Source organism: Gallinula chloropus (assembly GCF_964237585.1).
Source record: "Gallinula chloropus genome assembly, chromosome: 1".
In the NCBI taxonomy this organism is placed as follows: Eukaryota; Metazoa; Chordata; class Aves; order Gruiformes; family Rallidae; genus Gallinula; species Gallinula chloropus.
In genome coordinates this window covers 185,997,728-186,012,498 of record NC_140085.1, presented here as the reverse complement: position 1 = coordinate 186,012,498, position 14,771 = coordinate 185,997,728, and the positions used below count along the sequence as shown (strand labels likewise).

The 14,771-nt window shown below is 38.5% G+C and overlaps 1 protein-coding gene across 1 annotated transcript in view; it reads left to right on the top strand.

Annotated features, from left to right (window-relative positions):
• FREM2 (FRAS1 related extracellular matrix 2) overlaps positions 1–14,771 on the top strand; it is a gene marked incomplete at its 5' end in the record, with an annotated part of 127,672 nt that overhangs the window by 101,038 nt on the left and 11,863 nt on the right. Inside the window, 3 exons of the mRNA XM_084279278.1 lie at positions 2,265–2,396; positions 2,984–3,315; positions 12,666–12,858. Of these exons, the coding sequence (XP_084135404.1) occupies positions 2,265–2,396; positions 2,984–3,315; positions 12,666–12,858 (657 nt within the window). The remainder of the gene's footprint in view (positions 1–2,264; positions 2,397–2,983; positions 3,316–12,665; positions 12,859–14,771) is intronic.

Below are 14,771 nucleotides of genomic sequence, written 5' to 3'. Positions count from 1 at the left end.
TGTATGTTCAGGAAAAACAGTATATGATGTGCTTAGGAATTAATCAAACCTGGTTTCTTTTGAATTCAACTGCAGTAATGCTGCAATACTATCTCAGCTAAGCTTAGACATGGGACAATCCACATGGAAGCGCTATTACAAAATCCTAGCCAGAAGAACAGCTTTATTTTCCCTTAAGGCCTTGTTGGACACCTGCAAATCAGTTTTTGCCTTAGCTAAGGACTAAAGCAACTGGTGTCCAATACCAAGGTGCAGACAATTTTTTTTTTATATGCTTGAGATATTCACAGTATTTATCCTTCTTCTTTGTCTGATACTCTCTTTGTCTCTCTGTGATTCTCTGCTGCCCAATGAATATTGAACTGATGCTGCATTCTCACAGCCAGCAGAGTTAGTGTAGTCTACCTCCTTTGCCCATCCAACTCGTTTTATGAAACTCATACTGAATAACATCATGAAGCAGAGGTGGAGAACTGACATAAGTACAGTCTGATAACATATGCTATTTTGTTGTTTAAATCATAACAACTATGGAATTGTTTATTGTATGGTATGGAGAATAATTATCAGCAATCAAGGTAGATTACAAGATACTGTATTTCATTACCCTTCTGCAGCCATTTTGAAAGTTCTCTCTCCTGCTTTTGTAGCTACATTAATTCATCTGGTTTTTTGTGAGATCTTACAGTAGATAATAAATTACATTATCATTCATTTGAAATATTATTTGAATTTCCTCGGCCTTTACAAACAAATATTTTAGTTAAAACATTTTATTATCTGCAAAATTAGGCTTTAAAGAGCTTAATGAAGAATTTCTGTTTACCCCTGTCCTTTATTTTACATTTTGACTCTAGGCTCAAGTCACCTTCTTTTGCACTATCAGGAATCTTACACCCTAAAGAGGACTCTGCAGTGTAGTGTTTTTAAAGGCAGCCTTGTGCCGGGTGAGCTAGTTTGGTTGTGTGAAACAGGCAGGCTGTGTTAGTGTTATCACACATTATTTGGATTACATTTGACAAATTAGCAGGGCTAATTAGTTCAGGCTCAGGGTTGAATTGCCATGCATATATTATTTATGTGAGCTGACTTGTGAAGTGGAAGTCATTAATGCTGAAGATCACGTGCAATATGTACAGTATAAAGGGAATTGTTCAGGGCTATTTGGAAGGACATGCAGTGATTGAAGTAACCTGCCAAAATTCTAATTATTTTGAACTTTGAGGATGCTTGACTTCCAGTGCATAAACCAAATTTGCAAAAATAAGTCAAATGTGAAAAAAAAAATATGTAGCCTCTTTAGCATATCTTACTTGCATGCATATAAAAAGAACAAAAAGACAAATATATCATCTGTGCAGAAGAGAATTTTTGTTTCCTTATGCCAGAAATTTCCAACAGGGAACTGTTGATCCATGTGAGGTCCAAGAGGAGAGAACTGCTTCCTTTTTTCTTGTAATACCTCAAAACTGAGCAGAGCAGAACATGGGCAAAGAGAACTGTTCTGGTTTTCCACTTCTGTTGTTTCTTTCTTAGAAGGCTTTGTGATCCTTTGGTCAGCATGTGACAATGTACTATGATTCTTGTGGCCAGAATGCCAGCACTTATGCATTGAACCGTGCAATGGGAAGTTACATGTATCACAGATTATACGATTACAGATCCAATCTTCTGGTTTTATAAGATGGGACTAATACTGGAACAGGTTGAACTAACCCTGGAATGGGTATTTCTTGAGATCCTTTCCAACTAAAATTTGGTTTTGACATAATTATTCTAATTACATTTTGGCCAGTCATTGAATAGGACACTCATAGAGTCCTATGAAAGGATATATAGGTCCACACCCCAATCCAGTGCCAAAACCCACTGAACACTGATCAGGTATCCTCTGTAAAGCTATGTATGTGTTTAAGAAGGTGGGAGGAATTAAAACATATACCTCTGAGGGCTTCTATCACACTTAACTGCAAGTGTGGTTGACACATGCGACTGAAAATGTACAGGTGCAGTATCATCACATGGTTTTGAAAATGTGATTCATTTGATCAAGTAACAATTACGTGTTTGAATCCTGTTTTGTATAAATTCCTGTTCAAACCTCTGGTAAACGCTGCCCAAAGCACTGACCAGTCATTCCAGAACATTCTCATTGTTTTGGAAACTTACAAAGTGGAAAAAATGCATCTAAAAATAACGAAAGAGAAGGTGTGAATTATTTACTCTGGACATAAAGTAAACTTCCTTCCTCTTTTTTCCAATAGGTCTTTGTCAACCTCGTATGTCAGGAGTAGTTGGAGCAGAACCATTCTCTGCCAAATTACGCTATACTGGCCCCGAAGATCATGACTATGCCAATCTCATCAAATTGACCGTCACAATGCCACATATTGATGGTATGATAAGATCAGTGGGGAGTTGAAAGAACCGTTATTTGAGCTGTTTTATTGGTCATGTTATTTTAAATATCCAGAATCATAATATAATCTTTTAACATGTGGTACCACTGAAAAATGTGATGAAAATCTAAGTGCAGTTTGCAACAAGGTGCATAAGATACTGTATTGATACATAGACTTTGATGCAAAGGTTAAGTGTTCCCACATTAATTGCATAGTTAATATAAATTGGGCTAAACCTAGATTTTGTAAAGCACTTTTGAAGCCCATAGAGATGTACCAAGGAAGAATCCATCAAAAAAAATTATAAAGCCATTTAATTACTATCTGCTGCTGAAAAATTCACACAAAATCCTGATTGAAAATTATTTAGAAGTATTTTAATTGGCAATTCAAACTATAAAGGCATATTATTGTGGATAACATTCTCATATACACTTAACATATCTTGCTTTGAATTCTAATTAAGTACAAAATACGTATATCTTTGCATAATGTGTTTAGTGTTTAACAAATTCTGGCTTAAATTAAGCAACTCTGACCACTGAAATTTACAGGCAGTAATAGAAATCTATGTTTTTTAGGCATGCTGCCTGTTATTTCTACAAGAGAGCTCTCCAACTTTGAGCTGACACTTAGCCCAGATGGAACTAGAGTTGGAAACCATAAATGCTCCAACCTGTTGGATTACACAGAAGTGAAGACCCACCACGGTTTCCTGACGGATGCTACCAAAAATACAGATGTGATTGGAGAGACCATTCCTTATCAATACAGCCCAACAATTAGAGGCTTCAATACCTTGCGCTTCTACCGCAATCTGAATCTTGAAGCCTGTCTGTGGGAGTTTGTTAGCTATTATGACATGTCTGAGCTTCTCACAGATTGTGGAGGCACCATTGGTACAGATGGACAGGTATGAAACTCTAACTTGATTTTGTACTGTGTTCTTATAATGAAAGATTTCACTTACAATGCATGTATGCTAGAAATAAGCAGGTTTCAAATTAATTTAGTTGAAAAGTGTTGGCTTTTTTCTTGACACAAAATAGGCTTCCTCTAAGGCCAGCTTACACCGTAAAGCTGTTGATGTCCATTAAATTCTAGAATGCTGTATATGAAATATTTATTAAGTAGAAATTAAGGGAATAATTTAGTTTGAATTACAGTTGCTACAGTTTTGTCCCAAACTATTTTAGTACAAACCAATCACACTTTTACTGTATAGTGAGTCACCTTAGAATGAAAGCCTTCTAAAGGACTGCTTTTAGCACATTAATAGTCCTGAGCTATGTATTATTAATCACAGTGTATCTTAAAATAGAGTTTAAAAAAAATGTGAAGAGCCATCCTGCTGATAACAAAGGACTGTTCTGTCCCACCAGCTGCTTGGCGCTGCTGGTCTCTTGCTCACTGTGTAACAAGACCCGCCAGTGCAGGCAGCACAGTGGTTTCACATTACCCAGCAGAGAATTCCTTGGTCAGGAAGGAAAGAGATGCTGACAGTACAGGATGGCTGAAGAACAGAGCTGTGAAACTGGCTGGGGGAGTTAAGACATAGAGCTTGGAAAGATCTCTGTGTTTCCTTTAGAAAATTCTTCCTAGAAATCCATAATAATCTGGAAGCAAAAGGGTGCAGCGTTTCTTCTGGTAGAGTGACAGCAAAGTTAATCCCTAGGTCTTCCTTATATCATTACTGCATAAGCCTGTTTGATCCCACTCTGAAGTACAGAAGTCTAGCTATGAAGACCAACCCTTTATGATGCAGGAAAGTCCCATTTCAGGAACAATCCTATAGGCTAGAAAAACGATTGGAAACACAGTACCCCATGTCAGAGAAGTCCATCCATTGCATGATAACTGTGTGGTAAAGCTAACTAAATTATAAATAAAACTAAATTTTAACAAATACCCTTACCTATTTGGCCACTGTGGAAGCGATGAGGGCACTGTGGAAAATGGCCATAACTGCTCTGCTTTTTAAAAGGTGCTCGTTTTGCCAGGGACTCATCTGCTTATCTCTTGCATGCACAGATTCTTATTCTGTCAGTCTCAAATTATATGAGGCCTTAACAAATGAGAAAAAAGTGTGTCATTGCCCAAAGAAACCCATGGGCATGTGCAAAACCAAAGCTATTTTACTACTAAAAGCATGGTTGACAGTGAACATATAGATACCTAACCAGATAAGCTGATTATTTATGGTTTTTTATACTCACGTGCCTAAAGTCCACTTTAGTCTGTGGGTGTTTGCAAGTGATCATACAGTCAGTTTACCAGATGAGAAATTGCATCGGTCTCTCTTGGCCCTTGGTTAACTTCTAACATTCTGGCTGTTTTAACTAGAGATTTATACTCTGTGAAGTATAAAACCAGAAAAAAAATGGCTTCTGCCCATTTGAACTTCATGGATATGTCATCTCTGTGCTCTGTTATCTGTCGTGGTTCCTTGTCTGTTACAGAGACCAGTTCAAGGTCTCTGTCTTGACGTTGGAAGCTTACCTTCAGTGCTTCTTGAGGTTGCCCTCCTGCTACAAGCAGATCCTCCTACAGGTACATTCCACTGGAACCATGAACCTGTCAGAGGGTAAGGGAAGGCATGCAAGTGTGGGATGTAAAACTTGCACATTCCCACAAGATAAAAATGACAGCAATCTTCACTGTTCTGAGAATGATTTCATTTCTCCAACTCATCATTCCTTTGACTATCTCTTAATGCCCATGCAATATGCAGTGTGCAACCATATATTATTTCCCACACGATGCAATCGTAAGCGCACAAGCAGACACAGCTGCCAAGCAGCTGTCCTCCAATCCTGTGACCTATGCAAGCCACTTCTCCCACAGTGAAGATGAAGAAAGAACTGGTTTGCATCCTTTCCAATTTAAATACTTTCGTGTCCTTGAGAGAAAAGGCTGAATAGCTGGTTAGACAAATGTATATTGCAGCATTCCTATATTTTAGTAAATGAAAAGACCCTGTATATTTGGTTGTGGAGGACATGCATAAATGATAAAGAGGCCAAGGAAGAGAGCTGTACTTGCTTTAAACTCCACAAGCCTTATGTACTTTAGGTAACATTCCTCATTTAAAAGCAGAGGGGGGTGAACATGAGCTATGAGAGCCACGAAACTGCAGTTGAAGTCATCCTTTAGTGCCTTGTAGGTTGTGGCTGAAAGATTGCAGTGTGTTAAGTGAAATATCAAGCTGAATTACTTCTAACAGTGAAGCATTACCCCACAGCCAGTATGCGCTTCACTGCCCTCCCTGTTTCCCTCACCTCCATTTAATTCTTCTCCAAGTTTGGTCTTTATCTTCACATGACCCCCTCCAGCTGAGAGGGGAGGCAGTCAGTGCCCTATCTCTGTGGTTGTCACCATTGTTGGTTTTTTCTTCTTCAGTGAACAATTAATAATCCTCCACTGTGAGAGGAAAGCTGGCAGCTATGGTTTTCACCATGTTTTTTAGCACACAAAGGAAGCTTAAGCTCAATTATACAGACAGAAAAGATAAACAACAAAAACACTCTTACCACATCCTGCTTCCTCTGCAAATTTAATAGCTTGGATTTACCAGATATTTTGGCTAGACCTTTATGCACAAAATGCTTTTTCTTGACTCTAGCCCTTCAGTACCTGTATGGTCAAACAAAGATAGCAGTGTTGATTCAGAGAAAGAGATTTCACGAATGCAACTGGCAATATCTTGCATGATGTGGACCTTCACTTTACGGGAGCTCCTCCTAGGGTAGAGGAAGAAGATGAGCTTCAGTCAGCTAGAAGTGAGGTGGGAGACCTGCAGCTGGTGTAGTTCTTCTAGCGGTGCTCCTAGTGTTTGCTGCAGGCTGCAGCTGTCTCTCCCAGTTCCCATGAACCCATGAACTGTCATAATACATACAGAGAAGGTCTTAATTTTCTTCTTTTTTTTTTTTTTCCTTGAGGCCTTTTGCTTGTGACCCATTCTCTTTCTCAATTACTCTGTGCATGAGCAAACCCTGCGTGAGTTAGATGCAGCGCTCCTTTCAGTATACAGCTTGACGCTTTGTTCCTGGGGTCTGCCCGTATTCATCACATCTGAAAAATCAGGCATATATATGTCGAAATATGGATTTAGATGTGCACCTAAGGAATATATATTTTAAAATAAAGACTCAGTCCTCTTTAAATTCAGCTAATTCATCTGGATTATAGCTCTGTTCTGATTGAGGTTAAGGTCTGCTGCGATGATTAACAGCAACAGTTTTCTTTTGGACAGCCTTCAGTCACAGCCATTCAGTGTCCATCTTCAGATATTTTAGACCTTTAAAAGGTGGGACTCACCTACCCGAGAGCTGTCTTCCTGTATTTTCAGTTAATTAATAAAGATTGAACTTTACTTCATGGCAACATTGTGAGAGTCAAGTGCTACAGACATCTCACATTCTCAAGATGCAGGTGCTAGAACAGTGACACATATTGTTGAAGGGAAGTTAAGAAGTGGCACAGTGAAAACCAAGCAAGTAGCTATCCTTTAATAAAGTATATATTGACGTGTTGGCCTAGAGTGTGAAGTATCATTTGATCTCATTTCCTACTGTTATAACTATTTGCTGCAGCCAGACAGCTTGCCATGGGAAGGCTTTGGTGTGGTTCTGCCCAAGTATTTACATGTGGATGTTGTTCTCCCTAGTTCCAGTCCATTGCCAGAGTTGGCATAGGGATGCAAGGAAATTACCATTCAAGTAAATTTTAACAACTAGTTAAGCAAGCCGTGGAAAGAAACATGAAGATGAAGAGCATATATTAAAATACTTGAACGTACAGATTGATACCTCGTAGCTCATGTAATTGCGTACAGCCGAGCAGTTTGTTTTGTTCTCTGACTAAAACAGTTATTTCTGGCAAAAACCAAAAATGTTTCTCTTCCAGTATGTTCAGGTCACATTTATGCTACACGAGTTATGGCACTGAGGTGTTTGCAAATCCCATCTGAAAACAGATTTTAACATCACTTACGTGTTGCCTCAGCTTATACAGGGCAGCTTGCAGAGCTTTTTATTACACAAAACCAGTATATTTCCAGCTTTAGTAGTTCTCGTTTTACCAAAACCATACTTTAAGGGGAAAAGTCAGCATTTCTGAAAATCTAATAAGAGCTGTAAAATGCAAATAAACAGAAATGTCTATTTTCAGGTTTTTATGTTCAGTTCAGCCAGCATGGTCAAATTTAAGGCAACACTGCAACTTGTATTCCCCTGACATGGAAGCTCACTAACAGTTGAACTTTTTTTTTGTCCAGCTGCAAACACATGTGTTTAGTAAGCTCTGTAAAGAAAAAGCTGTATTATAAAGTTAATGTACCAGCTGTGTGACAAAGTCAGAGGTTATATATTTCAAGGACCTGGCATTTCAAGGCTATATTACATTCTCCTCTCCATTTGGACTTCTTTAAACAAACTTGCTTTGCATTTCACCTGTGACCTACCTGGTTGTGTGCTTTCTTGGGGCCAGATCTTAGCTTTACCATATTGTTATTGTGTAAACAGTTAATTGATAACATTGTTAAGCTTGTGTGACTCAAATTCAGAGACATAGCAAATAAATGCAATAGAATAGGATAGAAATACAGTTTTTAGGAAAGGGTTGTTTCACTGGGAGGTACAATGTAAAAAAATGGGCTTGTGGTATTTCTAGATTCTAATTCTGATTTCACCAGTACTCACCATGTGCACACACACACACACTGCCAAGTTCTACCCTCTGAACATGTAAGCCAGATAAATAAGATACAATATAATTGTAGAACAGAGTCCGTGCCCCAAAGCCTTAACTGCTTTTTTTTGTTGTAAATATTCTCACTTGTTACACCACAGATTCTCAAACTAATTATGTTTTTTTTACTTAATGAAGTTTGACAGTTTGCATCAAAAAGAGGGACAAAAGGAGAACACCTATAGAAACTCCCATTATTATTTCCCAAGTCTTCAATGGGACAATAAATAGACCTCATGCTTTGTGATAATTTGTCTTGCAAAGAAAATGTAGAAAACTCTACTTGCATCAATGTCCAGAATAAATCACATTCTTCGCTCACTCACATGAATTTTGAGATGTGCTATTGGAATGATTTCTGATCTACTTTATTTCAGATACTCATTTTAAGAGCCTGTTCCCTGCTTGAAATAATTTTTGTCTTCTGTCTTTTTGGGTTCTCCAGACCTGGCATTGTCACAGAGTATTAGACACAATTTCCTCAGTTTAGCTCAGGTGTGGCCCTGGTATTCCAAGGCCAAAGGTCACACCCACTTATTATTGTTTAAAACTAATGTTAATTAATATAATTTTGCCAGTACAACTGCTAAAATCTCCTGTGCATAGGATGCATCGATACACAATGCACCTGTTCTGTCTCTCCACAGCAGTCAAGCTGATCCTACCCTTACATAGCTCCAAGTTACTGTTTTGATTTCACCAGTGTCACATTGAGATAAAATATGAACAGCTGGATACTTTCAATAGGCTTTGCAGGCAGCGCTGGGAAATAAAGATAACTCAATGGAAAGAATGTTTTCTCGTGTTCGCCTAAACAGCCTTATTAAGAGGGCTAGACTAGGGTAAGACTCCTCCATCTGTGTAGCACATTCCATCAATTCGTTTGTTGGGTGGTTCTGATCACTTACACTGACAGGTTTTCCTTTGCAGTTAATTTCCTTTTTTATTTTATTTTATTTTTATTATATCAAAAAGAACTTCCATATTGCATATAGCATGTCTCAAGATTGTTCTTGAGAAGAGGTTTCCCCTTGTGGCATTTTCATTTTAGCAAAAAATGAGGAGGCCTGTAAGCTTTAATTTATTGTTAGGAGAGAGAGAACTATTTATTCAGTAATTGACTATCAACATTGTAGATTTTCCTCCACACCTGCAAATCCGCAAGTGCCTGAAGAAGGGTTTGCCTACATAAAATCTTTAATGTGTGCATTCTCTAAAAACATTTATAAAAACATCTGGTGAGTACAGTGTTGCCCAAATATCCTTTATGGGTTTTGCCAAAAGAAAAACACCTTCTAAATTCTAGGATCCTAGAAATGGGGACAAACCTTTGGCACCATGGTTTCAGATTTTCCACACAGAGCCGTGGTAGTCCATGGCAAAGGACCAGTGTCTCAGGCAGACTTTCCTAGAATGGAACCTGCTGCTAGATTTCCACCAGTACAAATTAGTCGAGCTCACTAACTATGAATTCATTGAATGGGGGCAAGAAAACCCTAAAGTGTGGTTTACAGACCCCATTAATGGATTGCTTTATTTACAGTATACATATACAGTATATACATGAATAGCCAATGATACCTTGTACTTGAAAATCAAGAAAAACTTTGAAAGAATTTGACATGGCATAAAACACTGAACTAGAAGGAGTTTTGTGAATCACCCAGTCCAGGCCACTGCTTTAACTCTGTAATCCGAAATCTGGTTCCAAGTCTAGTAAATTTCACCTGAAAACTAATAGGCTAATAAGATTTCATGCCCTCACTATTCTTGCTGAATGCTACCGCACTAAGGGCTAGGAAGTCTTCTGATATCTGGGCTGTATTTGTCACGGCCATCTTATGGCTGTTTGTTCCCATGTCAGCACCATCTTTCATCATCAGTGGCCCTTCTCTACTGTTCATCTCCTGACATGTATAGGATAGACAGCATTATTATTCCCCCTCAGCCTTTTGTACTTGGCTAAACAACCCAGCTATTTTAGTCTCTTCTCCTCTGATAGTTTTGCCATTCCTGTGATTATGTTGATTTCTTTTCCTACAGTCTACAATGCAAATTAGGCTATTTCAAGCATGGATGATCAAAGCTGTTCCAGATAAGCTCTTGCTAGTGCTCTGTATAATGGCATGCGTGCCTCTAATTTCCACCCCATTCCTCAGTTTATCTTAGGATCATATCACATGGAGAGGGTAGGAAGGTCATAGTTATGATGTGATCAGTTCACATACCAAAATCTTTTTCCCCCTCTATTGTTTCTAACCAATGTCTTTCATTTCTGTAAGAAATCCCTGTCACTAGTTTCTATTACCTTATACTTTATATGCTATAAAATTTCATCTGACTTCTATTATTCTAGTCCTCAATGTCATTAAGTTCTCCCCGTGTGATACTCCAGTCCTCCTCTATATTATCATTAAGCATTATGTGTGTTTCTTTTCAGAAGGATAATGGACATCTGTTAAATCTTCTTCTACGTACCTTTGTCTCTTTCTCATAAGCAAACTGAATTTCAGATCTTTGACTTCAATGTTTAATTGTTACTGTACAACATGCAGATGTACAACAAAAACACACAAAGAAAAGCCAATACAGTTTGTCTGGGATGACTTTTCAATAGTAACTCATTTGTTATGCTACCAAGTGTATTCAGTTGTTGACACTGTTCCAGAAAATTGCAAATGTCTGAGGATACTCCTGATTCAAAGGTAAACCACGATACCCTATAGAGTTACATCATCTTTTTTTTTTTTTTTAATTTTCTTATAGAAGTGAAAATTTTTAAATCCTGGTGTCTGAAATAACTGCTCAGATATCCATGCAGATATCTCAGAGACAGACTTGCAAATTAAATAGGACTGAAGAATAATATTTTTGTCTAACTTCAACTTGTCATCCTATACATTTAGAGAAGAAAAAATCTTTTATTGTTCCAGATAGAAGTTCTTGATTGTGTTTATGTAAAACCAACATAGAAGCATTAGCATAAAATTGTCTGTAACTGTAGCATCTCATATTATCTGCCAGGCCGCTTTATTGCATGATGCTGTGTGTGTGTTTCAAGATTGCCCGCTGTCTAAATGCTACAGAACGATGCCAGCAGTGTAAGTGGAAAGGGCTTTGGTAGCAGAGCACATAGATGAAGGAGTATCACATGTGAAAGTCAGTTGTTGCAGCTACGAATATTTGCTATAATCAAGTCCTTAATTAGTTCAGTGTATTTAGTCAGTGGAGGCAGTAAAGTTATGGTTTCATGGTATTACTAAAAGTTTTGTCTGGCATTTGGAAATGTAAAGCAGCTGTAAGGTAACGGACATTCAGCCCCCCGATATGCCACTGGGTGAAGCCAGAAACAGTTTGCATTTTACACGGCTTGTAAAGTTCTTTGAATGCTGGGGTTTTTTAATAGTGCAAAACACTCTTTAAAAACTTGTAAGGTAATCACTCCAGGGAAATGTTCCGATGTAGAAATTTACCTATGCAATCTCTATTGGAAGTAAATGGGAGTTCAACACCATTTATGCCTTTGAAAAGTTTCCCGCTGGGAGATGATCTCAATGCCTTTCCTTCTGTGCCTTTCTGAAAAAACCCAGAATGTTCCAAAAGAGTCTGGATTGCACATTTCTAAAAAGAGACATGTGAACAAAAGCCTATCTGGAACAAAGCAGGGGTGGGGGTTGGATTCGATGATCACTGGAGGTCCCTTCCAACCCCTAATATTCTGTGATAGATGCAAAATCTCTTCAGGTAGGTCTGGATCCATGTGTCATGTAAGATATGTCTTAAGAGGCGACAGTTTACTGACACTGATCTTCTTGCCTTTTTTTCATCAAGATATATAAAGAGAATATGTAATTCTCTGACTGATAATAATTACAGTGCTGTTGTTGTGTACAGTGTATGCACAGAGGGTCTACTTTTAAATCTGTATCAACATGCATACTATTTTTAGTTTTTCCAGACAGCAGTAAGTAGTGTGATTTGTGTGTTTGCATGCAGTATGTTAGCTACTATCCATGACAAAGGAAGAAATAGTTACAGAGACTGATACAGTCCAAGGACTCAGTCTTTCAATGAAGTCTGAGCAAATTCAGGGTCTTCTAGAAGAACTTCTTCCAGGATGGTAACATAAGAATGTCAGCAAAAGAGCTGATTAAGGCATAAGTATAGAGAAAATACAAAATTACATGGGGGAAAAAAAATCTAAAACCTTCATTTGTAGCCACGTTGTTTATGTATTTTAAAAACCTAAACAAAACTGATGAGTCAATATTGAGGAGTTTACGTTTTGTTAGAACACAAAATCAGTGTGAAACACAAAAATGTAACTGGGAGGGATGTAAGCTTGGCTGAAGTCCATTGACATGTGGTGGTTTGCACTTCATCTGTAATTTGCAAAATGAGAGAATCCTATTCAGTCACATTTATTTCAAGCTCTGTTTTTCACTGGAATTCGGATTGCCTGCACGATGCTGGCTTTCATCACCACTCCCTAAATACATAATTTTCCTTTTATAGGTTCTCAACCTCGTACAGTCCTATGTCACCCTGAGAGTCCCCTTGTACGTCTCTTACGTTTTCCACTCTCCGGTGGGTGTAGGAGGCTGGCAGCATTTCGACCTACAGTCAGAGCTCCGGCTGACGTTTGTGTATGACACTGCCATCCTGTGGAAGGATGGGATCGGTAGCCCACCTGAAGCAGAGCTCCAAGGTGGGTGTCGGATTTCTTTGCATCGAGCTCGTGTTCTAAAAGTATAATTTGCATGCAGTTGGATGATTTTGCAAACACTCATACTTTAAATATATATATATATATAATTTCCTATTGGTTGCAAACAAACTAGTATTTCCTAGCACGCATGGTTCTCTGAAATCCATGTAAAAGAAAGGTAACTGCCTCATTATGTTTGAAGTACACATGCAAATATTAGCACATTTATTTCTACTCAGTGTCTCAAGATTCACTCTGTGTTCATACCATTAACAGACAAGATGTTTGTGCTTCTATTTAAAAAATAAATAAACTTTTCTTCTATGATATCACATTTTTCTAGCCATGACTGTAAAGTTTCAAAAACTTTTGATATTTTGAGAATATCTGTGAAACATTCAAAAGATACATAATGGGTGTAGTAGCTTGTCCTGTGTGTTAGAGTAGTAAACTGCAAAATATTCTTTGAATTTGATAGATACTACCAGGAAAAGTTTATGACTATATTTAGTCAACAAATCAAACTAGCATTACAGAATTTATCTAGGCAATCTGTTAAACTATTTCTTAAAAATAATGACATACAATTGTGTCTGTGACAGATGAAAATCACAGAATCGTAGGAGTTGGAAGGGACCTTGAGAGACCATCGGGTCCAACCCCCCTGTCAAAGCAGCTCCCTAGCTCATATTGCACAGATAGGCGCCCAGATGGGTCTTGAATATCTCCAGAGAAGGAGACTCCACAAGCCCCCCGGGCAGCCTGTCCCAGGGCTCTGTCACCCTCACTGTGAAAAAGTTCTTCCGCATGTTGGTGCGGAACTTCCTGTGCTCCAACTTGCAGCCATTGCCCCTTGGCCTGTCCCCACAGACCACTGAAAAGAGGCTGGACATTTCCCCCTGCATCCCATACTTAAGATATTTATAAACATTAATAAGCCCCCCCCCTTAGTCTTCTCTAGGCTGAGCAGTCCCAGCTCACCCAGCCTTTCCTCATAGGGGAGATGCTCCAGGCCCTTATAAATGTATAAATGTATTCTTAGTATTTCCCAGCATTAAGCTTCAGGTCTTCCATATCTGTTTCAATCTAAGGTAGAGTACCAGCTGTAATTATGCAACTTACACAGATTCAGGACTCCAGTGAACATAAAACCATTTTTTGTTTTGCAAACTCTGTATGTCACCTATGGAAGTCATTGCTGTGCAAGTTCTGTCTTCATGTTAAGAGCAGGAAGTGAGGAGTGCCAAGGAGAATCTACAGTGCATGAAGAGTGAAGCACATGTCCTGCCGTGACTAAAGAATAAGTCACATCCCACAAAACATGTGATGTCACTGAGTAACAACCTGATTCAATCCTCAGTCTCAAGAGTTATCCTCAACAGCGCAACTGATTTTCTAGTTTTTGCCACCTTTTTCCCATCATTGATGCTTTATATTTTTATTTCTCTGTTCAAGAAGCTAATGGCCAGGTCATTGGAGATGATGAACACTGGCAGCTCCCTTTGAAAAGCCAATGCTAAACACATGATAAACATAGTGAGGTGGCAGAGGGTAGACCCCCCAACATTCCCCAACCTGATTTGGGCTGTATTTTCTCACTCCATAGCCTTGCAAAGTGAGCAGTTGTTTTTCTGGGTAAGGAGGGGTTAACTAGTTTCCACTTTATTTCCATACTTGATTGTTCTGTATAAATCCTATATAAAACTGTAAGGCAGTCAAGGTCTTCTAAAGCCATTAATTCATACATATATATATGTATGTATTTCTGATGTACCAATAACTGTGATTGGTTCAGGTGATTTTGTACATGTGGTATATACATTGACATTGGTGAGTGTGTTAGTTTTCCAACAGATTCATGGAGGAACATTCCTACTACCTCCTTGCCCCTGGCAAGCTGAATGGTGGCACGT